This window comes from Gracilinanus agilis, chromosome 2 (genome assembly GCF_016433145.1).
Source record: "Gracilinanus agilis isolate LMUSP501 chromosome 2, AgileGrace, whole genome shotgun sequence".
Classification (NCBI taxonomy): domain Eukaryota; kingdom Metazoa; phylum Chordata; class Mammalia; order Didelphimorphia; family Didelphidae; genus Gracilinanus; species Gracilinanus agilis.
The window spans coordinates 716,934,392-716,960,274 of record NC_058131.1 but is presented as its reverse complement, the minus strand read 5'-3'; the positions used below and the strand labels follow the sequence as shown (position 1 = coordinate 716,960,274).

At 39.2% G+C, this 25,883-nt stretch overlaps 1 protein-coding gene across 1 annotated transcript in view; it reads left to right on the top strand.

Annotated features, from left to right (window-relative positions):
* PRKG1 (protein kinase cGMP-dependent 1) overlaps positions 1 to 25,883 on the top strand; it is a 1,248,761-nt gene that overhangs the window by 487,470 nt on the left and 735,408 nt on the right. Inside the window, exon 5 of the mRNA XM_044660333.1 lies at positions 23,809 to 23,838. Within this exon, the coding sequence (XP_044516268.1) occupies positions 23,809 to 23,838 (30 nt within the window). The remainder of the gene's footprint in view (positions 1 to 23,808; positions 23,839 to 25,883) is intronic.

Sequence of the window (25,883 nt, the reverse complement as noted above, 5' to 3'; positions counted from 1 at the left end):
ATTAGTTGGGCTTTCTATCCATTTGATTCCACAAACATTTAGTGCCTATTCTGTGCAATGCTGAACTGAAGAGAACTGAAGAGAAGGGTAGTCCTTGCTTTCCAGGCAATTACAATCACTTGCATAATTTCAGAAGAAAAAAAAAAAAGAACCCTTGCGACAAAGATTTCTATTTCTTTTTGCCCACATCAGAAAAGGATTGATTCAATGACATGCATGCAGTCTGCTGTCATTGTAGTGAAAATAATGAATGTTCTGTTCAACTGAAGAGCTTCATGAATAGACTAATGCCTTTGATGCCACATTTTGTCATTAATCTCAATCTTAAAGCTTCACAGTACAAATGTTCTAAAACCTAAGCGGGATCCAAGTATTAAAATTTCATAGCTGGAAGGGACCTTCTGGGTCATCCAGTCCAACCCCTTCATTTTGCCCAGGAGGAAACTCAGACTCTTGAGAGTGAGGAAGTGAATGATCAGAGTTTACAGAGGTAGTAAGAAATTTTCAATCTGAAAAAAGAAACAAATTAGTAAGAGAAAATTCAGAATATTAACATCATTTCACTAAATTCATGCAAGTTTATTTCTGTATGTGTGAGGGGGAAAAAGAAAAGAAACTTAAAGCCATTTTTGCCCTAGTACATTGTTTGTAGAAAAGACCCTCCTTCGAGGGGCTTCTTCTACACTGGTCAGAAGCCCCGCTGAGGCTGTCAGGGCAAGACATTTTACATAATTATTGATAACAGTGTTGTGGGAGAGCTTGAGATAAAACTTGGGCCAGAAGGGATACTTTCTTTAGGAATGACAGACTCCAATACTTAGCTTAAAAATAAAGAGATTTTTATTAAGTTGAATGCAAGTTGAATTATTGAATTGGCTGGGAGGCAGGAGCAGGTAGAATATTGCCTCTTCGAAGAAAGGGGGTGGACTTTGGATTAATATACCCTCTTGACAACAGGGATTAAGTGACTAGGAATGGGGTGATGGGATGATGGAGTTATGTTTTCAGGACTCTGGGACCTGTGATAGGTCATGTGGGTATGTCCTATGCCTCAAAGTCAAAAGGGGGTGAGCTGTCCAGTTCAGGGGATGATCAGATATCTGAGACACAAAACAGATGCTTATCAGAAGCAAACTTGGAGGTGCCTATCTCTGCTCATCAAGAAATGAGGGGAGACGTGAGATGGAATGTTCCTCTCAGCTCAAAGTCAACTTCCCTCAGCATTGCAGGAATGCAAGGGAAAAAGAAATTCCTTGTGCTTTTTGGCCCAGAATACCTTTGGGGTTTGAGGTTTGGGGATGTCTAGGGAAACCTGTGCCCCCATACCAAGAAGAAAAAGATGAAGTCATTTTCCATTCAGATATTGCCAAAATAATGGTCTGATTGCCTTGAAGTTTCTGAAGGGAGAGGCCAGGTTATTCATTCTCTTCAGTGAAGACCATCTTAGACCATAAGCAAATATCGATGCTATTGGCATAGAAGAAATGAAAACTACCTATATCAGAAAGATCAATGGGGAAAATAAAAGAGATGAGAGGAAAAGTTAAGTACCTCCTAAGTGCCAGGAACTATGCTTTACAGACAATAATCTTCTGCAAGTTTATTCTATGAAGCACTCATGGACAAAGTGAGAAGCAGTCCACAGTTTTTCCAGTCTTACAATATTGACATGTATGTGAAAGTAACAGTCAGCCAATCAACAAACAGTTATAAATGCTTGTGTGTTCTAGCATTGTGCTCAGACTGAGAGATGCAAAGAAAAACAAAAGCAATACCCTTGCCTCAAGGAGATTCCAGTCTAATTGGGAGAGGGGGATAGAGAAGTAAGAGCACTTTTTTTTCATGAATTTTCTGACCTTGACCATCTTCAATCCCTACCTTCTTGGCTTTTCCAAGTGATGATGCTAAAAGGCATCATCATATGGAAAAGTAAAGAACTAAATGAGACTGGAACAGAAATGGACCACTTGGGACAGTTTGAAGAGGAGCTAATAGTAAGACTAAGCTATGTAGGATTTTTCAAGATTTTTGCTCATGAAAATAGTAATGACAACAATAATAAGTAGGATAAAGGATTGATAAGTGGTATAGTAGATAGAGAACTTGGTCTAGGGTCAGGAAGACTCATCTTTCCACATTCAGATCTGGTCTTAGATACTCACTAGTTATGTGACTTTGGGCAAGTCACTTAACCCTGTCTTAGTAGCTCTTCTATAAAATCATCTGAAGAAGGAAATGGAAAACCATTCTAGGATCTTTGCCAAGAAAACCCCAGATAGGGTCACAAAGAGTTGGGTAAGACTGAAAATGACTGACCAGGACTGATATAGTATATTGAAGTTTGCAGAGTATATTATGTATATTATCTCATTTTATCCTCACAAAAGCCTTATGATGTAGGTGCTTCTATTATCCACATTTTTTTCAGATGAGGAAACTGAGGCTGAGAAAGTAACTTACTCAGGGATACATAGATAATAAATTTTCAAGAGTGGATTCAACTACAAATCTCCTAATTCCAAGCCTACAATTCTGTCCTCTATATCACTTAGCTACCTCGTATCATTTTAGGAAGAAAAATGACTGTAAAAGTTCTGTGAAAACTTCAAGGTATTATATAATTATCATTCACNTCTTCCACCTATGAGACAATACACCGAAGTACAAGGGTTTAAAAAAATTAAAAAAAAAAAGAGATGATGATCACTGTGCCACGCATCTCAAAATGTGGTTGCGTCCCAATAGGCATTTGTGAAATACTTTGCAAAAGTTCAAATGTTATAAAAAGAGCAGCTATTAGTTGATTTTTTAGTATTTCCTCCATCTGTGCCTCCTTTTCTTCTTGTCCTCAATAGGTTTACATTCTTTGAGGGGAATAACATACACATCTCTAAGAAGAGATACATTTTGAACCAATTTCCTGAGGAGACATTAGAATCTGGGGAGAATGGGTAAAGCCTTGTGGTACTTAGATGTTGAAATCAGAATATTTAATAGTAATTGGTCACAAGATTTTGATGTCTGGAGTGTGCATATGACTTGGTGCTTATAGACCATATTGATGATTAATCAGGGCCATAGGGGACCTGAACTTTGTATTCAGAGTAAGCCGTTTTTATACCTCTGCCATTTTGAAAACTGCCATGGAGTTAATGGTGTATTTCTGCCTGCCTCATTGAGCCACCCCCGTTGGAGTGTTTGCCCTGCTCTGGAATGGGCCTGGCCATCAGCAGGCACCAATTCATGTGTCCATAACAGGTTTAGATCACTTTCTCTTCTGTTCTAGCTTCCTGTTTACTTCTTGTGGAGGGCCTTTGAAAATGGTCCCCACAGTCCAGGAGGAGACATCACATCCAAACTGCTTGCTGTGCATAAACATTCTTTATAACTGCTCATTGGAAAGGGAGTTCATACAAGAGGACACTCTGCTTGGGGCCATGTCATTAAAGGAGGAATTGGCCCATCTGCCATTTCTACACACTGGATTTCTCGAATTCAGGAGCCAAGAAGACAAAAGGGGAAATCCTTGAGGATTTAGAGAGAGTAGATCTGAGAAGCTTGCATGTTTTTCTTGTAATCACCCTTGTAAAAAGAACACGAGGCCCTAGAGAGAGAAGGGTTTGATGACATTAAGCAAGAAAAGCACATTTTTACTGTGATTGCTGGATTATTTAAGGGGAAAGGGGAGAGAATCTCTAACTTCAGCAAATGTTGAAGACTTACAAATCATGTCTGTTTCTTTAAGCAGTCCACCTTGATCAATCCCTTTCTCTGTTTTCCTTTTTACACATCAATATTTCAATAACATGATCAATAGATGGGGAGCAGGTTCATAGCAGGATGCTTAGTGAATTAAAAAAAACAACCCTCTATTTGTCCGAATCAACAAATATTTACTGACTGACCCCTGAACACAAGGCAGTCAGCCAGGCATTGAAGGGAGGGAGAGAAGTGCATAAAAGCATAAGACATACATGATGAGTGCCTACCATCAGAGAACTTAAAGGAGTGGTTCCCCAACTTTTTTGGCCTATCGCCCCCTTTCCAGAAAAAATATTACTTAGCCCCCTTCCCCCCCCCCCGTCACATACTATTCACCATCCCCTTACAGTTATTCACCACCCCCAAATGCACCTGTGGCCATCACTGCCTTCCTGGATCTCTGCAGCACCCACCAGGGGGCAGTGGTGCCCACTTTGGGAATCACTGGCTTAAAGTCTAGTTGGGTAGAAAAATCTGATGTACGTAACACAACATGAGGCTGTCTTTGATAAGTGACAAATTATGGGCAGGAAAGACTAGAGGAAATTTGTCTTGTGTTAGAGCCAGCACTTGAAATAAGTCCTAAAAGGATGCATTGTTGTCATTTCTGTCACACCCAACCTTCTGGGACCTCATTTGGGGTTTTCTTTTCTTTTCTTTTCTTTCTTTTTTTTTTTTTTTAAACCCTTGTACTTCGGTGCATTGTCTCATAGGTGGAAGATTGGTAAGGGTGGGCAATGGGGGTCAAGTGACTTGCCCAGGGTCACACAGCTGGGAAGTGGCTGAGGCCGGGTTTGAACCTAGGACCTCCTGTCTCTAGGCCTGACTCTCATTCCACTAAGCTACCCAGCTGCCCCCATCATTTGGGGTTTTCTTGGCAAAGACACTGGAGTGGTTTGCCATTTCCTTCTCCAGCTTATTTTACTGATAAGGAAACTGAGGCTAACAAGGTGAAGTGGATGGTCCAGGGTCACACAATTAGTAAATGTTTAAGGCCGGATTTGAACTCAAGAAGAGGAATCTTCCTGATAAATGATACCAGCCTGGCAATCTGTCTACTGCATCACCTAGCTGCCTTTTAAGGATGCAACACTATAATCAATGTAAAGAGGGGAAAGGAGATCAGAGAGGAGCAATGATTTGAAGTGAGTTATTAATGCAAGAATGCTCAGGGCATGCCATCTGACAATATGGGGAGGTATCTGATATTCTACAGACTGCCCTCTTGCCTCTCTTGGTGTCTCTTCTGCTTGTTTCTCATTGGCTCTCTGTGTCTTTCTCCCATTTTTAGTATCATTTTGTGTCTCAGTGTTTCTGTCTCTTTTTCTCTCATTGTCTCTCTCTAACTACTGTCCATCTGTGTCTCTATCTCTGATGGTCTCTATCTCTCTTTTTTCTTCTTCCAGAGCCTCATCTTCCCTTTTCCACTTTAATTTCTCCTCTCCATCCCATCCCATCCAATGAATAGAGGCAGAATGAGAGGAGGTCTCAAGTGTTCAGTCTCTGCTTCTCCCATGCACAACGTCTCCATGCATCCAGCAGGTGACTGGCCTGGATGAATTCCAAGAGTGTTCCAACCCTGATATTCACTGACAGTCATTTACCCTTTTACTTTTCCTCTCTGATAACATGAGGATATTATCTTGGGGTTATCCAGCACATGAGAAGAATTGGAACTTTAGTGGAAAGGACCAATCTGATAGCAGATTCACCTCCAACTTTAGTCCAAGTTGAGCCAGCCATAGAGAGGAGGTGGGCAATTATTGACTTTATCTATTTCCATTTGAAAAATTATTGTTTTCACAAAACTTAAGAGTATACGGTAAGGGGGCAGCTGGGTAGCTCAGTGGAGTGAGAGTCAGGCCTAGAGACAGGAGGTCCTAGGTTCAAATCTGGCCTCAGACACTTCCCAGCTGTGTGACCCTGGGCAAGTCACTTGACCCCCATTGCCCACCCTTACCAATCTTCCACCTATAAGTCAATACACAGAAGTTAAAGGGTTTAAAATAAAAAAAAAATTAAAAAAAAAGAGTATACAGTAAGGTTGTTTCAGAAGATTAGCCCCTATTACAGTTCCCCAAACACTGCCTTTTTGCTACCACAGTAACCTGTTTGTGTGAGCAAGTATGTGTTTACCTACTAACAAATGCACAGAACCAAGTTATTTGCTTGGGCTCTATGAGTCACCAACCTGTCAGCCAGCTGCCAAATCATTTTCTAGCACCGTTAGATTGCACATGTCCCTTTCCTTCTCAGATACTCCAGGAAGGCTTCGTAGTCTTTAAGATAAAATACTACATTTTCACTTAGCCTGGCATTCAGAACCTTTTACAATGCAGCACCAGCTTTATGTACCTTCCTTGACATATTGCACATGACTCTTCAGGAACTCTGTGTTCCAGCCAGAATGGACTGAGTTGTTCCTTGAACTTGGCCTTCCATCTTGCTTCTGTGTACTTCATTAGCCATCCACCAGGACATCAAAGCTGACCCACACAGACAACTTGCTATCTTCCCTGCAACTGTGTGTGATTCACATTCTCTATTCCCCTCTCTCTGCCCTGTCCCAGAACTTCCCATGCCTTGGTTTTGCTCTGGGAAGAAGAATTCAGTCAATACTTATATTCGCTCTAAAAAGGGATCAGTCAGTCAGTCCATTGCTAAATATTTATTAAATGTCTACTATGTGTCAAGTACTGACCAAAATACTGGAGATAGAAGTGTGGAAAAGGAAGTCTCTTTACCCTTAAAGAACTCACCATTTAATAGAGGAAGATAACATAAAAAACAGCTGGAAAGAGGGATTGGGGGAAGGTCCCTGGGCATGATGGAGTTTAATACCTTTGGAGACCAGAGAAGAAGAGATGAAGAGATGGTTGGCCTGGGCGCTGTCTTTAAATAGAGCCTTTGAGAGGCTCCCAAACATTTGCTTTTTGGTTAGGGACAGAGTACTGAGGGTAATGAGGAGATGGAAGTAACAAGGCTGATATGATCTAGCAGAATGGCGAGTTTCCTCAACATCACTATCCTGAACCCTAATGGAGTCCCACCCAAAGAAGTGTAACCAAATGAGAAAAGAAGAGGTGGTTTGCCTGGGAGCCCTCCTCAAATGGAGACTTTCAGAAGAGTTTTTTCCTCCACCTTCCAATCAGAGGGCCAGAGGGTTCTGAGGTCACTGATTGTGATAAAAAACAACTATATCCCAATGACTCCACACTCAGTCTTTACGACTGCTCACATCAGTCTCTTTCCCTGGCTACCGCTTCCCAATGGGCTGCCTTCCCCTATTAGAATGTAAACTTCTTGGGAACAAAAACGCTATTTCCTTCTTGTATTTGTAATGTCAGTCCTGCAGAATGTTTGTGGGGAGGGTGGGGGGAGGTAGGCAGGCTAGATGTCCCTGCTAGTTCTAAATCTGTAGTACTGGAGGTACATCAAATGGAAATAATGCTACCTGCTCTTATTGTGAGGTTGACGGAAGATAATGCACTTACAAAGACAACATTGCTGTGTAGATGTGATATAATGTAAAATTGATGGCTTTTACCAGTGACTCACAGAGAGAAAAGGAGTGGGAATTTTACATTGATGAAAATTGAAGGCTAAGTTTCCCAGGTGCCATGATGGGGACACGGAAATAATAATGCTTTCTATTATGATTTTTTTTTTACCTTTTTCATCCCTAGGTCAGGTGACTCTATTTTCTTAACAGCCACCATTAAAGATAAACAACACTCTGAGAGTTCCTCTACTAAAAGGAAATGATTAGAGTTGGCTGGGCAGGATTGTTTGATCTTTGGTATTTCCCATTCTCCAGAGTATTGATATTATCATTATATACATCCTTCATATCTTATTGTGACCTGATTTTTTTTTTTGTCAGATGAAACCTTACTTAACTTTGTTTTGTCCCCAATGCAGCTTATCAAGTGATTTATCAAATGTATTGATTTCTCCTATAATGTTTGCTTCTTGTGAATGATGGCTCCATTTCTGCATTCCCACCCTGGGCAGAGCCCATTGGCTGGCAAAGAACATTGTCCATTTGCTAGCATTAACTTTGCTTCCATTGGGGATAGTGAAATGTTCTGTCACTACCCCTGTCTCCAGGCATCATCATTATAGTCTCTTTCTTCAGTGAGATTGATGTTCTCTAGGACTTTGCACAGCCTCTAAAGGTAATTTCTGTGATGGAAATTCTATTTCCCATCTGGCTTCCATGGTGAAATCAAGAATTCTGGAAAAGGATGCCTGTGCATAAAATAAAATCACTTAAATATTGGATGATTACTCTGAAGTGCTTTGGTGGAATCCTCTAGAATAGGTGCATTCTCTCTCTTTTTCAGATACAGCGCTCCATCTCCCACCTCCAGACATTTTCCCTGGCTGACTCACATTCCTCTCTCAACTTGGCTTCACAGAGATTGTCTCTTCCTATAATATGCTACCCATAACTATCTTTTTCTTGAAGGCTTTTTTTTCCTGGATCCCTCAACTACTTGTTCTCTCCTTCTCTAACTACTTTATATTTCATATATTTTTATACCTTTGTACTTACAGAACATATATATATATATTTATGCATATATATCATACATGCACATCATATATGTGTGTGCACACATACACACATACATATATACACACACATCTCCCCCATTAAAAATTGATATCTTCATGTAAAACCCAGTGGAATTGTGCATTGGCTATGGTGGGGAGGGTTGCAGGGGAGGGAAAAAACATGAATCGTGTAACCATGGAAAAATATTCTAAATTAATTAATTAAAATTTTTTCAGTTAAAAAAAAAGAATGTGATATCCTTGTGAATAGTTTGTAATTTTTTGTATATGTATCTCTACTACTTAATAGAGAGTGAAAAACATGGTAGCCACTTAATAGTTTCTTGTTGATGGATTCATTTTATACTCAACCCTTTTCTCCTCATGCCAATACCTGTCTAAGCTATCTTTGAAACACAGCTCGCTGTTTTCTTCAAATTGTGAGGTGAGAAGGATCTTAGAATATAGAATCTGGAATGTTAGAGCTAGAACCTAGAATACAGTATCTAGAATGTCAGGACTGCAAGGGATATGCTGGAGTGAGGATGGACCTTAGAACGAAAAATGGCAGAGTGGGAGGTAGCTTAGACAAGAGTAAACAGAGTTAGCTTCGGAAAGGACCTTGCATTCATTCTTGCCTACAAGAATAACTTCCTGTGATGAATGGTTTGGTTTTAGCTGATTTCCTTGTCTTTGTCTCCTATGAGCCTAGAGGAGAGGGATTTTGGGTCAGCCAAAATACAAATGAGGATATTGATGACAATATGGCTTCTATTTATATGCCAATTTACACAGCCAAAAAGGGACAGTGTGGTGGAGTGGATAAAGTGTTGGGATTCAGAATATGAAAATCTAACTTCAGACCGTGTGTAGCCTTGGACAAGTGGTTTAACCTATCTGGCCTTTGCTTTCTTCATCTGTGAAATGAAGAGGCTGAACTAACCCAACTTCGAAGTCCTTGGAAATTCCCATGAAAATTTCCATAATATTCTATGGAATTGGGGGTTTCCATTCTAGAATAGAGATAAAAGTAAAAGTACTTTAGGTTGAATCCAATTAAAAAAAAACCTCTTTGGAGGAAAAAAAGTATATGTACATTTAGAGCCTGAGTGACCATAGCTCATGACTAATTTTTCCGATTCACAGTTTCCTCATCAGTCCGATGGAAATGAAAATACCCGGTCATGTCACCCTCACAGGTAGTTGTGAGGCGCCAAATGGGCCAGTGTGCATAAAGGACTTTCCACAGTGGCTTAATTGGAACTAAGGTCCTTTGGGATTCTGGGTTCAGCAACACTCTCTGCTTGGTCAATAATTTTTCAAACAAACAATCGGATCTTCAATGCTTAGGGCAGTGCCTAACACAGAGTAAGCACTTAACAAATGTTTGTTGACTTACTGACTATTGTTGTTGCCATGAATAATAATGGAGCAAAGCTTATAAAATTATACCCTTAATGGAAATGGGAAATCTTTCTGGCAAATGTTTGATCCTACTCAACACAATACAAAGAATGCTGAACCGTGTTCATAAAAGGAATCCATTAAAGTCTCGAAATAGAAAACAGTGTTTTACCTGAAGCTCAAGCCAAAGGGGGGGAAACTGCCTCATTCTGACTTACCTACTGCTCTTTTCATAAAAGTTATGAGCCCGAAAGCTCTAACCACTGAGGTAAATGTTTTTACCTGCTTTAAATTGATCTAACACTTCTAATTTTATTCCTCTGGCAAGTCTTTTATATTATATTTCATTTTGTGAATGTTTAGAACTCCCTGATTTCTTGCCAAAATTGAGTTCTCTTCCAGATTGAAAATGGGAAGAGTCTAAATGTCTTCATGGGTAACACCTGTGCAAATTATTTATGCCATCTTGGAAGGGAGGTTCAAACTGGGGCCCGAACTGCCCAGTGTTTACTTGGCCCTGTTCGCTAGTCATTTGACTTTCATTCAAAAAGCATTTGTTAAAAATGATGTATTTCAGTTGTGTCCAAAAGTTCATGAACCCATTTGGAATTTTCTTGGCAAGGATACTGGAGTCATTTGCCATTTCCTTTTTTTCCAGTTCATTTTCCAGATGAGAAACTGAGGCAAACAGTGTTCCTTGACCAAGGACACACAGCTAGTATCTAAGGCCAGATGGGACCCAACAAGAGGTGCCTACCTGACTCCAGACATAGTATTCTGTCCACTTGCATTTCTAATGCACTGTGGCTGAGATACAAATGAAAAATGATTTCTGTCAGCAAGGAACTTCTATTCTAGTGGAGAATAGAACATGGGATCAGAGAAGCAAATATATGACAATTAGAGAATATTCTAACAATTCAAAGACGGAAACCAGGGAATGCTTCCTGTAAGACATGGCATCAGAGCTAAATCTTGTGGAAATCCAAGAAAAGTATTCTGGGAAGCAGGCCTGAGAAAGAGAAACGTTCCTGATGTATACAAAGCCTGTACAGCCATACGAAGGTGGTCGATGGAATGGGAGGTTCAGAGAATAAATAGGCTGTAATATAGAGTGCATGCAGGGGATGAGTACCATGAAAGACATTATCTGCTTTATTAGGGGGTGGCTAGATTAGGAAAGAATTGAAGGGTGTCTTCAAGGAGTTTGCTTCATTCCTAGAAGGATCATGGCAGAATAGAAGGTGGGCCCATCAGATATAAGGTGAATCTCCACATATAAGTCCCTTAATGACCGCTGACCAGGCAAAGCTCAAAGGGAACAAATGATGGACCTATTATATCATTGGATCGAGGTTCCGGAGCAGGACTTTTACACATTACTGAAATTGCAGGTCCAGAATTAAACATACACACATACAGATATAAAGCCACCAAAGATTACTGACTGGCATAATGAGGGACCTGATCAGGCCTATGCTTTAAAGTTATTCTTTTGGCATCTTTGGGGAGCACAGATTAGACAGATGAAAAGATAGGAATGGAGAGTCAAATAAGCGGTTATTCCAACAGTTGAGGTCATAGGATGATTGGATCTTTGGTTTAGAAAGAAGAAAACCCAAAGGTCATCAAATCCACCCCCTTTTTTTTTTTTTATCAATGAGGAAAACAAAGCATTGAGTGATTGAGTGACTCATCCAGAGTCAAACAGAGAGTAAGAGTTGGAGGCAAGATTCAAGCTCATGGCTTCCTGACTTCTAGTCAATACTTTGTCCATCTCTCCCAATTCAGGGATCATGGTTGGAAAGAAGAGGAAGAATATGTGGGATAGATATTGATAGAATGATAGAAAGTGATGAACCCTGGGGGTTGAGCGAAATGGCCTGGGTTCCAATCCCATTCATGATGCCACCATTACAACTCTGGATGTACCTTTTCATTTTTCTGGACCTCAGTTTCCTCTTTTGTATAATGAATGGGTTGGGCTAGAAAGCCGCTGACATCAGTTGTAGCATCTCATTAAATATGTGCGAGGAGATAAAAGGAAGAGGGAATTTTGAGCTCTTAACTTTGCTAATGGCTTGCCAAATGGGGCTTTTGCCTATGTTAGTGAAGGTGTTTCCGAGCTATGAATTTGTTTATACTCCCTCTGTAGCTTGCAGGGTTATTGTGAGGATGAGATCCTATTTGTAAAGCACTCAGCACAGTGCCTTGTATGGGGTAGTCATTCTAGAAATGTATGTTCCCTTCCCCTTCCCTCTAGAGCGGGTCTCCTCACTGAGATGGGGGAACACATTCCCAGGGTGCTTTGAGGACCAGAAGATATTGCTGGACATGAGACAGTTGCTGCCATTCACTTATATACATTTCAGTCCAAATGAACAAAAGTTAATTAATAGACGCTAGAATTAATAAAATAAAAATATTAAAATTTGTAAAAATAACAGAATGAATAGACGTTTACTAAGAATTCCCTGCTATGTGTACATTTCTTAAATTGTTTAGAAAACCAGTGGACAACTGACAGAAAGGAATAAGCATTTAGATATTGCCTTTTATGTGCCAGACACTATGATGAGCATTTTAGAAATGTATTACATTTGATCCTCACAATCACCCTAGGAGGTAGATGTGATTATTCTTCCAGTTTTACAGTTGAGGAAGCTGAGGCAGAGAGATGGTTAAGTGACTTGTCCACACATCTAGTGTTTGAAGCTGGATATGAACTCAAATCTTCCTGGCTCCAGACCCAGTGCTCTTTCCACCTCTCTACCTCATAGCCTCAAACCACTTTATCTCTAAGGGCCTCAGTTTCCTCCTCTATAAAACGAGGAGGGTTGAAGTAGATAATCTCTAAGGTTCCCCCCAGTTTGAAATCTATGATGCTGATGAGCTAGGTAGGAAATGAATTGCTTTCTTCCTTGGGCAGATATAATCGCCTTAAGAATAGGGATTGTGTCATTTTTTGAATGTATACTCTCGGTGCCTAGCACAATTCCTGACTCATAATAGACCCTTAATAAATCCATGTTGACTGATTAATGGTTGATGGAGAAACAGAGACAGAGAGAGGTCAAGTAAATTGCCTAAAGTCACACAACATATTTGTTTCACAGGACAATTTGGAATACAGATCTCTTGACTCTCTCTTTGACTCTGTACACTGACCCCAGCTGCCTCATCTCTTAGAACTGGGTGCATTATTCTTTCTCTAGCCATCATAAATACTGCTATGCTTGTAAACTCAACGATGTGCCTAGAGGAAGATTCCACGATTCTCTAAATCCAGACAAAGACCAATTAAATGAAGCCAAGTTGGAAATCTATGAATTGAGACGCTCTGGTCTCTTACCAGGAGACATACCTGTTGTGGATGAGAAATTCTCTTTCAGGCTAAAGGCCTTCCTTTCCCTGGAGCTCAAAAGGACAGTGCCCAAGAACCTGAGGTAAAAGATTGCTCCTGATTTTCTGCCTCGGATAAGTGGGAAAACTCATAGTCCTGATAAGGGAATATTGGCTTCCGTCTCAAGGAAATATAGAAGTATGGAGAGAGAGAGAGGAAGAACCCAAGAGGGCTTCTTAGAATCCCTCCCAAAAGATACTTACAGAATTAGAACAGATTTTCAGAAGCCCAAGGAGAGATGTGACCATCCTGAAGGGTTCACAAAGGATGAACTCAAGATTTATATCCAATGATCTGAAAGGACCTTAAAGGTTATTTAGCCCAATGCCTTCATTTTACATAGGAGGAAACTGAGATTCAAAAAGATTCAGGGCCCACAGGTAGTAAGCAGAAAAGCTGTAATGGGAGCAAGGTCCTAAATTCTGTGCTCTTTCCACTGTAGCAGAATGAAAATTGTAGTTAACATTTTTATAGTACCTTAAGAGTAGCACAACACTGTATTGATATTGATTCCTTTGAGTTTCACAATAAACTCATGAAGCAGACTCCATAAATCTTATCTATCTTTTACAGATGAGGAAACTGAGGCTCAGAGATGGTAGGCAACTTGCCCAAGGTGACAAAGCTAGTAAGGTGGGATGTGAGCCCGAATCTTCTTGACTCTTAAGTCTGATCCTTATTCACCATCCCTCCACTACCTCTGCTATCCATTTTCCTTCAACATAATCAACAAACTCATTTACAAATCCCATTGCAAGACTAGGTACTAATAAATCCAGAGGGACGGTGTATAATAAAAAGTGTTTATGTCCCTGAAAAATGGAGCTGAGAGACAGCGTCGTCCTTCTCCATGGCAGCATTATCTTTAAAGAGACACATAATAGTCAGTCATGGGAGACAGGAAAGAAATCCCTCTGCCTAGCACCAACCAATCTCAATTTCTTTTTGGTGGCCCATTATCCGAATCAATGGCTAATTTGATCTGAGGACAGTGGAGAAAACAAATTAGAAATGTGGGCTCAGTTTGCATTATGCCCAGCTCCAAAATGGCCCTATGAATGAGTTCTTGTTTCCTGCTCAGTAGATAGATGACATCTATAAATCAGTATCATACCAGTCATAATGCAGAGGGAGTGAATGATCCCCCATCTTCTTGGCACTTAGGAAAATACGGAGATCTGATTTTTATTTTGGCGTGTCCTGGAAGAAAAATTGCTCTGTTTTCTCTATGGGGGCTGTAAAGAAATGACTTTGTGAATCACCTGGGCTTGTAGAGTTGTATCCCTTTGTCTGGACAAAGTTAAAATGTGGTTCAAAGTGAAAGGTCAGCAAGGAAATCAATTTGCCTCTGAACTATAAACTGGCCTGGCCACTTGGGAGCTTCAGGTAAGAAAACTGGCTTTGAGTTATTCAATTCCATTCGATACTCATGTATTAAATAGTTATACAGGGCTGGGCCCCCTGTTAGCAGCTGTTTTTTTTAATCCAAACCTGAGATTTTATTGGTGTGAAGAACTCCCATTGTGTCAATTATGTACACCAATACAGATAGGCAACTGATTTATGATTGACAGGCTTCAAGTGTCGCTTAGGAACCATGGAGATAAAGTGATTTTTCCATGGTCAGCCAGCTAGCGTGCATTCCCATGTTGGCCCTTTAGCCACTCACTGCTAGGCACTGGAAATACAAAGACCATATTTAAACTTAGTCTTTGCTTTCTAGGCATCTTCATTCTTTTTTAAATAGATTTTCCCAGAAAACAAAAGTGTATTTGCATCCCATCTATCTCTTCTTTCACTGAAGTAAAAAAAAAAAGGAAAACAAAACCCTTTCAATAATTATGTTGAGTCAAGCAAAGCAAATTTTTGCACTGTCTGCGAAGGAAACTTCATTATACCACAGTGATGCAAATGAATGAAGCTGGCATTCATCATTCTCTTTTCCTCTTGCCCTGGCTCTCAATTCACACAATCCTTACCCTATTATAGACTTTCCTTATTATACTTGGGCTCCTATAATGGCCTTGAACCAAGTCTTCCTCCCTTTCACTCCCTCCAACCTCCAATCTCTCCATCTTATAAATGAGAAGTGTAGCTTCTTTATAGGCAGATCTGGGCATGCCATTCTTCTGTTTAAACTCCTTTGCCTTCCAAGCAAAGTGCAAGATCCTCATCCTGGCATTGAGGGGCTCTCCACAATCTAGTGCTCCCTCCTATTTGCATCCTTAGCTCATATATACTTCCCTGTAAAGAAGCCCTGCTTTCTCCAACCCCCTCTAATCCATTCTGCATATCACTTCTAGAAATGTCTCAATTCATTTGTTGGAGATTCCCGCTGTGACTCACCTCTGCTCAAAACCATGAGTTGACTCCCTACTTCTTATCGTGTAGAGGTTTAAATCTTCTGTTTGGCTCATTTGCCCTGCCTCTTGCCCCACAATCTTATTACATACATACATATATACATACATGCATACATACATACATATGTATATATGTGTATATATATACATATATATGTGTATATATATACACACACACACACATATATATATATATATATATATATATATATATATGCCTTTTCACCCAAGTCAGATGATACTCCTTTTCATCCCATGCTTATTTCTACCTTCGTGCTTTCTTTCTTGTTGTCTCTCTCCTCCAATCTGAATGAATTCTGCTTTTATTTTGATTATTCTCAATCCTGTCTGGCTTTCAAAGTTCAGATCAAGTTCCTACTCCTCCATGAAATTTTCCCTAACCACTCTGCTGCATTGTTGTCTTTTTCTCTTCTTACTCTTCTCCATCCATGAGGAGGGTGTCTTGCACTCCTGACATCCTGTTGCATTGGGGCTATCATAGTGCTGAACACATATGAGGTGATCTACCAAAACTTGTTGGAAAAGACAAGCATGCCAAATATCCTTTAGCATCACACAATCTTAGCACCCACCATACCTCAAATGGTCTATAGTAAGCCTCAAAATATCTTTAGTGATTTTAAGTTATTCATATGTACAATTCACTTTTGGGATCAAAAAACACTAAAGAAAGCATTCAGTAGACTTGATGTTTCAAAAAATAGTGGACGGAACAACAGACTTGGCATCACAAAGACTTGGGCTAAAATTCTGCCTCCAACACTATCCACATAACCTTGGGTAAGTAAGTTACTTAAACACTCTAAACCTCAGTTTCTTCATTTATAATATGAGAGATTAGACTCAATGCTTTCTCTGATCCTTTCCAACTCCAAGTATGATACTATGGTTCTTTCATTATTAAATCAATATACCTATAGTTATAAGAAGCAAAAGAATCAAACCTCCATTCTTCATTTGTATATTTCAACTGTATGGTGCAATGGGAAAAAATGCCATTATGTGGGCCACTCATGTCCTGAGTTTGAATCCTACATGTAGAACTTGTTTGATATGTGACTATGGAATAGACTCACTTTCTGTATCTATAAAATGGGACGAACAGCTTAGGGCTCACAGGGTGGTTCTGAGACTCAAATGAAATGCCATTTATAAATGCTTTGTGAAACTCAGTGAACTCTCTACATCAGCTATTATTATTGTTGTCATGTCACCTGAATGAACTGGAGGATAGACAAGTGACCTCCTTTTCAAAGAGAGACACGGACATGACCCCATCTTAGAAATAGCTCAGGCAGCGTATGCTCTGGTTCACTCAGGTGTGGAACACCTTGAACCACTTCCCTCTGAAGTCTCGGAATTCATCTTTCTTTCTTGTATGCTGGTGAGTTACACAGAAAAAAAAGCAGCTTTGCCCTTCTCCTGGAGATCCCTTTTGGGAAATCCCTGGAATGGAGCAGCATGAATGAAAAGGCAGCTGTCAAGGAAATGAATGTGTGGGAAGGGAGAGGAGTAAGAATTGAAGAAGATGTCATAAACTTTAGGAAATGGGAGCTTCTGAGAATAATGTGCTCTTGCTGAGGACCTCTGCTGGTCAAGCCTGCGGCTAGTGAGGGAACCACCCTTTGGCAGCTGATTCCTTCCCTGGCCTAGCTGGGGAGCAGAGCAGAGGTCTTGGCTCCCTGGCCACCAAGTGCACCCAGATAAAAATACGGATGAGGAAGATGCCAAAACAGCTACGTATTTTGTATGGCATCACATTGCCTGGCATCTGAAGTTCCAAAGGGAAAAAAAAATAACACTTTATGTCCACTATCTCATTTGAGTCTCAATCCAGCCACAGGAGGTAGACATGAGAGGGTTCCTTGACCCCATTTTACAGAGGAGAAGACTAATGTTCAAGGAGATTAATGGAAGTCTATATGGATACAATAGTTAGTAGGTGTTCAAGGTGAAAGCAGGTCTCTCTGTCTATAGAGCCATGATCTAGTTGTCCATGTGTCACTCAGCCCATCCCTCCCAATCATCCTGCAAATGTGATCTGGGTGTCATAATAGCTTGGCTAAAACAGTAGATGGCTCCAATTCAACATGTCAGTATAATTGGCAAATGTTCTTCCTTCTGCTTGTCGGTCAGTGGTATCATTTTACATGCACATATACACATATATACACACATGCTGTACATACACACACATACTTAGACACATGTCTATAAATCATTAGAATGAGCTCTTAGTGACTCTCAAACACTTTTTTCCAAACTATACTCTAAGAATGTTCCCTACAACACAGAGAAGATTATTTAGCCATTCCCAGCTCGTTTTGATCCTTCTAAGGTATCATCTTGAGATACATTACACGATTCTCTCTCCTAGGCGTGCGCACACACCCAGACACACCCAGACACACGTAGTAACGTGTGTCTCTTGCACAATAACCACATGTTCACCCAGCCTTTTCTTGATGTCTTCACAGATGATGGTAAGCTCAGTCTTGCCCAAGGCAGCTCTTTGCACTTCCTAAATCTGAACTATATTTGATGACACTCTTATAGAACGTTCCCTCATTTCTCCTAATTCTTCCACTCTAAACTAATTAAAACTTCAATATTGAATTGGTTTGCCTTGCTTAGCTAAGGTAATGATTAGACATGGAATTAAGGTTAGAGTTAAAAACCCAATTAAGGTTAGAAATTGAACTAGGATTAGAAAAATTAGGGTTAGGGTTCAAAATGGAATTTGGCTTGCACTATGTGTTTACTTGTTCTATACATTTGTATCTCATAATTTGTAGGATCACAAAATTTTAGAACTAGAAGAAACAGAAGAGATCACCACCAAACTCATCATTTTAAAGATCATAGGAGCATAGGTTTAGAGCTGGAAGAGACCTTTAGGGCCCTGTAGTCTAACTTCCTTATTTTACAAATGAGGAAACTGAGGCCAAGGAAGGTTAACTATCTTGCCTGAATTCAACAACCTAGCTAAGAAAAATGTTGGGACCAGAACTTATGGATTTAGAACCCAGATCCAGTTCTATATCACATACCATTTTTGCTTTGATGATGATATTTGCATGCCCCCAAAAGGAATAATATTTATTCATTTAAATCTTTTGGAGAGGGGAATTTTCACACATTGTAGTGGGTCGATCCTGGGAAAAAACCTCCTTTTGTTTTTCTGTTTAGCAGCTCTTTTGTCAAACTATATAATATTCTTAATTGGTTGATTGTAAGAAAAGATATTAATATATCGTGTTGAGAAAATGTGAACACAAATGAGAAATGAATGAGAAGGCAGTTTCCTTTTAATTATAGAAGACAAGATAGATGATGGATGTCTAAGAATTCAACCATATCTACCAGTGACAAAATATGAATTTTTTTAAACATAATTGTCATTTGGCAACTCTTACCATGAAACGGACATACCCCTTAATAGTTTCCCAGAGTAACCACCACACAGTTAATGGGGAGTGAAAAAAATTCTAATTGGTTGCCCTGACCTTTTCTCAGCCAAGAAATAATTTCCAAATTAGAAAATACAGTTTAAATATCATCTCTCCCTGAGTCAAGGCTGGTGGCTTTAGGAAAACATCTACTATTAGGTGACCATCTTTTCTGCCTTAGGATGGAAATGCTTGCTTGGGCTTCAGCATGATTTCTGCTGTCTTTCAGAGATCACTTTACCAAGGAAACAAAAAAAAATATTCATACTATAAAGTTATTGGTTTTTATTAATGTTTGATGTAATGTTTCATTAATGAAAATTGAAAGGCTAGAAGTTGAAAATTGACTATAGTATTTTGCTATAGAAAGGCATGTTATTGAGATTAGATTGCTTATCCTAGTCATAAATCACAATTGACTTTTTGACAATTCCAGAAAGAAAATCTATTGGTTGTTTTAAATGCTAATTTAAAATAATTTTTTCTTCTTGATTTACTTCCTTTCATATAAATAAAATGTCTTCAAAGTAGCGCACACACTTGTTTAATAGGAGGCCTCTTTTTTTTTTTTTGGACATATCCACATCCCCCAAAAAAGTCTCCCTTTAGTCTCTGCTATAAAACCAGTTTCACTTATGATAGTGTCGGATCCCCTGTGTCATTAAAGAGTCTATCTGTGTTTTAAATCACAAGGCAGGAGTTGTTTTGGGGTATTTTTTTTTGTTCATTTGTTTTTTGTGGTGACTAGATTCCACATTACCCCCAGGTCTACTTTAAAATATTTCTGGGTCACATATGGAATGGACCATTAAATTCTATTTCCTTAGGTACCTAATTGGGACACTGAAATAATGTTGGGTTCTTGAGAGCTGTATACCTAGAGCATAGGCTCATAGGTCATAGATTTTGAGCTGGAAAATCCCTCAGAGGACATCTAGTTTATCCCCTACATTTTCCGATGAGGAAACTGAAGCACAAAGAGATCAAAGATGTTGGCCATGTTCTCTGAAATAATAGAATGAGGCTTGTGCTCTTACTCCATATTCAGTGATCTTCTGGTGATCCAGTATTTTCTTTTATGTCTCATGAGGATTGGTTAGAGGCTCTAGGTGAATTAAGCCTTGAGAAGAGAAGAATCAAGGTCAACTGCATTTCAGTATTTGAAGAATTACTTTGTGGAAGAGGGATTTGACTTGTGCTCTTGACACTAGAGGGAATAATAAGGAATGATGGGTAGGAGTTATAGGGAACAAGATTTCAGCAATCAGTCTGGCCATTACTCATGAAAAGATTCCCAACATAGAAAGATATCCAAGAGTAGAATGGGCTGTTTCAAGAGAGACTGGGTTCTTTACTCAAAATGTGATGCCCCTTTGGAAGGCATGTTGTAGAAGGGATTTTTGTTCAGATATGGCTTGTACGCCATGCCTTTGAGCAGAGAGTAGATGAGGCATTTACATATACGTACACACAAAGACACAATATATCTACATATATGTACACACATAAATTTTTGTACAAAAAATAGAAATGGCAAAGCCAGTATCCAAATCTACCCAATATAATTCTTACTCTTAAAGGATTTATAAGAGAAGATTCAAGGAGAATATATAGATTATATATAAACATATGTCTAAACACATACATATATGTGATTAATATGAAGATAATATTTAATTTAATAAACAATTTAATAAAATTAATTAGTTTAATAAACAAAGTAGCTAAATGCATGAGAGTTTTGTAGGGAAGGCATTATCAGCCCACACATATGCTCATACATATACAGACACATGTAAACAAACTAATAAGCAAAAAAGAAGCCGTAATTCCAGGCAAGAGGCAAGACAATAAAATCAATGTCTAAGAAGAAGGATGTCCTATGGCTTTGGGATGGAAACAGAAGTTAGGTAGAAAGTATGTTTGCTGAAAACCATCTTTCTAACCTAGAAACTTATAGGAATGATTTATGCACTTTTAAGGGAAAAGCTAAACATATTCTCTGTAATCATTGGTTTCCCTTTTGCTCTTTATCTGAAAACGGTCCTCCCCTGGCCATAGTTCCCAGGAAGCCATTGGGTACCACTGGCCCAGCTGGGGAATGGGGCCCTCATTAATTTCTAGTTAATCCTACCTTAACTAATGGTTTCTCCGTCCAGCATCTCTAAGCCTCATTTACAGCATGGATTCAGTTTCTTGTCACAGGTCTGGGCCTCATTAGCCCCAGAGAGACAAGCGTGTGCTTGCTCAGTGCTCCAGACCTCAGATTTATTTCTAGCACCTGACTCAGAAGGCCTGGCTTCAGCGTTTTCTCTGCTGGAATGAGACTCGGGGCATTCATTAAAAGTGTCAGGCATTGATATTGTGGAAAGTACAAATTGAGCCCTGGGTTCGGTGCTCTCCAGAGTCAGCTGTGTTCGGGTTACATAAAATATACCTGGAAACCTTTTGGCGAGCAGTAGATAGGATGATCTCCTTAGATACAAAAGGATAAGAATGCCTTGGACGATGGAGAGGTTCATTCATTTGTTCCAAAAGCATTTATCTAAGAAGGGGTAAAACAATTGGGCAACTTACATAATTAGTGGGAATGTAATAGAGAATATTTTAATTTTTTTATATGCACATCAACAAATGGTCAAAAGTGCAGCAACAGAGAACAGATCCCGTTTGTTAATAGCGCCTTCAATTCAACAAGTGATTCTTACAGACTCATGACACATATTGAGCTTTTGTGGTGCTGATTAACCAGAAAAAATACAACAATTTCTTCCCTCAAGGAGCTTACATTCTAATATGAGAGGTAAATACACACATAGAAAAGTCTTGAGAAATCTACTTAAAGTTAATTGAAGAATGTGTAAGTATTTGCAACTGGTGAGATGATAAAGTCTTCTCATAAAATGAAATAGCTGAATTTTACTTGGAAGGAGATGAGGGCAGCTATAAGGGTGGGGAAGAAAGGAATGAATTCCAGACTTGGAGGAGTGGAAGGGATAAAACTTTACCCATACAAAGATATGGGTTAGGGGAATGCAATGTCACCTAAAGGGAACAGCTAGCTAGCTAATATGACTAGAGCAGAGAATGTGAGGTCAGTGATATTAAATAAGAATAGAAAGGCAGATGGGAGGCAGATTGTGAAGGGATGTAAGTGTTAGGCTGAAGATTTTGCATTTTATCATAGAGGCAATGGGGAGCTAATGAAACTTTTTTGAATAATGATATAACATGTCTTTTATGTTTTACAAATATTATTAAGGAAGTTGGGTGGAGGGCGGATTGGATGGGGGGAAGAAATAAAGGGAGCAAGAGCATCAATTAGGAGGCTTTGGAAATAGATTAGTACAAAAGGTGATAAGGACATGAACAAGGATAGAGGCCATGAGTAGAGAGATGAGAATGTGTTAGGGATGTCTGACATAAAAGGCAGAAGAAATGCAACTGTTTTATTATGGGGTCAGATGGACAGTGGAAGAATGAATCATTGAGCATGATATTCAGTTTGCAAATCTCAGTGATTTTAAAGGTAATGGTGTCCCCAACAAAAATTGAGAATTTGAAGGAGTAACATTATCATAGTTGGGAGGGAGAGATAAGTAATTTCTCAATCAACATGGTTGTATATGCCAACTATAGGACAAACAATATGTTGGAGATCTAAATAATGAGTTTGATTTTATAAATGTTGGGGTTGAGATGTCTAGGAAGCATGCAGTGGCAAATGTCCACCAGAGAGTTTGTATCATGTGAGTGGGATCAACAGAGAGTAAAACCTTCCTATTGCCATATTTTCATATTTGGGGTTTTTTACTTGTAACTGCACTTTTTCACTTTTAATAATTGTCATTAGTTAATGCTGAGTCTCAGAGGTCATTCATTCTGTCTTGTTGAATTATTTGTGACTCTCATAATATTAAAGTTTTAATTCCCTAGTGAGAAGAACACTGGAATTGGAGTCAGAGAAACTAACTTCAAGTTCTTATTTGGTTATTTGGTTGTCTTACCCATTGTGTGACCTTCTTCATGTCATTTTAATTTTCCTGAGGATTTTTCTCTACAGTGAGAGAGATGAACTAAATGATTTTTAAAGTCCCTTCTAGTTTCACTTTTTCTCTTGATCCTTCTCATATAAAGCAGAAATCACATTAGAATATAGCCTTTGCTATGAAATATGAGGAAGAACCATCAAAAATTGGCAAGGATCTAAGAAGTCTCATAATAAACCACATGGAATTTAAAAGCCTAGTATTTGAATGGCTAGAACAGAAGATGAACCAGTCACAGAGGAATCATGAGAGAAAACTGATGAAAAACTTATGTGGTATTCTTCTCATTTCAATAGAACTCATGGAAGACTCTCAACAATATTGCTAGGGCAGCCTTTGTTAAACTTAGAGAAAGCCATGAACAATACTTGTATTGGAAGGGTAGGTATGGCAGGGTGGTAGTTTATATCTACGCAGTATATACCATACTGAAAAGAACCCAAACCCATTAAAGTATGGGGTTATATTCATTTAAAGAGATTAAAAATGGAGGGGGAGCCAAGATGATGGAGTATTATCTAGGACCCAGCTGAATTCTCCCAACATTCTCTTCCATACAACTTTAAAATAATACCTTGAATCAAATTTTAGAATGGCAGAACAAACAAAAAGTTAGAAGACATTTTTTTTAGCCTAAGATAAGTTAGGAGTTCCTCAGAAAAGAATTATAATAATGGGCTAGGTGCAGGCTTAGAGCATAACAGAAGTACCAACAGTGGGCCTTGGAGGCAGGGTCCGAGTTTAATAGTTGAACCAACAATGGGCCTAATAACAGTGGCAACTTTAGGAAGTTTCAGTACAGAGATGGTAAGGGGTTTGGACAACTGGTCAGAAAGAGAGTACAGTGAACCCTTCATTTATTCACTCATTTATTTATTTATTTATTTGTTTGTTTGTTTTATTATTATTTTTTTAACCCTTACCTTCAGTCTTGGAGTCAATACTGTGTATTGGCTCCAAGGCAGAAGAGTGGGAAGGGTAGGCAATGAGGGTCAAGTGACTTGCCCAGGGTCACACAGCTGGGAAGTGGCTGAGGCTGGGTTTGAACCTAGGACCTCCTGTCTCTAGGTCTGGCTCTCAATCCACTGAGCTACCCAGCTGACCCCTGCAACCTTCATTTATGCTGGTGAATAGTTGATACTTATTGACAACTCTGATGCCCATAACCGTTTTGGGGTTGAGTTCTAGGCTGGAAAGGAATATTTATCATGCGTTACAAGGGAGTAGGGATGCTGATCACAGTTCCTGGTCCAAGAGGAAGCCTAGTGCTGAGAAGGAAGAAAGAAGCTTCTTTTATCTAGTCCAATTTATAAAAAAAAGAAACATTCCCTAATCGATAAATGACAAAAGAATATAAACAGGCAGTTTGCCAAAGAAGAAATCAGAGTTATCTATAGTCATATGAAAAAATGCTCTAAATCACTATTGATTAGAGAAAAGCAAATTAAAACAACTTTGAGATACAACCTTAAACCTACCAGAAATGACAAATGCTAGAAGGGATGAGGAAAAATGGGCATATTAGTGAACTATTGGTGGAGTGGTGAACTAGTTCCATCATTCTGGAGAACACTATGGAGCCAGGTCCAAAGGGGAATAAAACTGTACATACCCTTTGATCCAGAAATATCACTACTAGGTCTGCATTCTAACCAGCCGGTTGACTCAGTGGATTGAGAGCCAGGCCCAGAAATGGGAGGCCCTGGGTTCAAATCTGGCCTCAGACACTTCCTAGCTGGAAGACCCTGGACAATTCACTTGACCCCCATTGCCTTTGATCCAGAAATATCACTACTAGGTCTGTACTCCAAGGAGATTGAAAGAAAAGGAAAAGGACCTATATGTACAAAACCATTTAGAGCAGCTCTTTTTGTGGTGGCAAAAAATTAGTATTTGAAGGAATGTTCATCAGTCGGGGAATGGCTGAACAAGTTGTGGCATATGATTATGATGGAAAACCATTGTGGTATAAGAAGTGATGAGTGAGTGGTTTCAGAAAAAGAAGAAAGAACAATGCCAAGGCATGGATGAACTCATGCAAGTGAAGTTAAAAGAACCAGGGAATCACGGTGCATAGTAATAATAATGTTGTAATAGTGATCAACTGTGAAAACCGAGGCTACTCTGATCAATACAATGATCTTAGATAACTCCAAAGTACTTGGTGATGAAAAACATGTTATCCACTTCCAGAGAGAGAACTGATGAATTCTTCAACTCAAAATATAATTTTCTTGTTTTTATTTTATTTTCTGCTTTTTTTCTTGATATGGCCAATATGGAAATATATTTTTCAGGATTTCACATATTTAATTGATATATTGTTTACCTTCTTACCACATACCTTCCCACCACATGGGAGGGAGAGAGGGAGAGAGTCCAGAACTCAAAATTCAAAAGGAAAAAGAAAAATATAAGTAGAATAAAATGGATCTGAATTGTTGCCTTCCTAAATGCTAAGGAGGAGACAATGCAATTATGTTTGTAGAAAACACTACATTAAGTCATTTAAAATAGCTAAAAGCTACCAACCTGAGAACCATAGGAACTGCTTTAGTGGTGACATAGGCAGGAGAGTTTGGGTTCAAGAGATTGCTTTCACACTCCTTTGTAGTCATCACAGAGTGCTTTGCAATGACATATCGGCTCCCTCTGAAAGTGACTGAATTTGGTCCTTTTGCTCTTTGATCTCTCTTCAACAATCTCAAAGAATCAAAGCACCATCTTGTCTTATTAACACTCCTCTTGACTTTCCCCAAGCTATTATGAAGCAGGACCTTTTTGTCTTTGCTAGAACCTGTGTTGCTTGTACATCATTAATGGCCAAGATTTAGAGATGGAGAGGAGAGGAGAGGAGAGGAGAGGAGAGGAG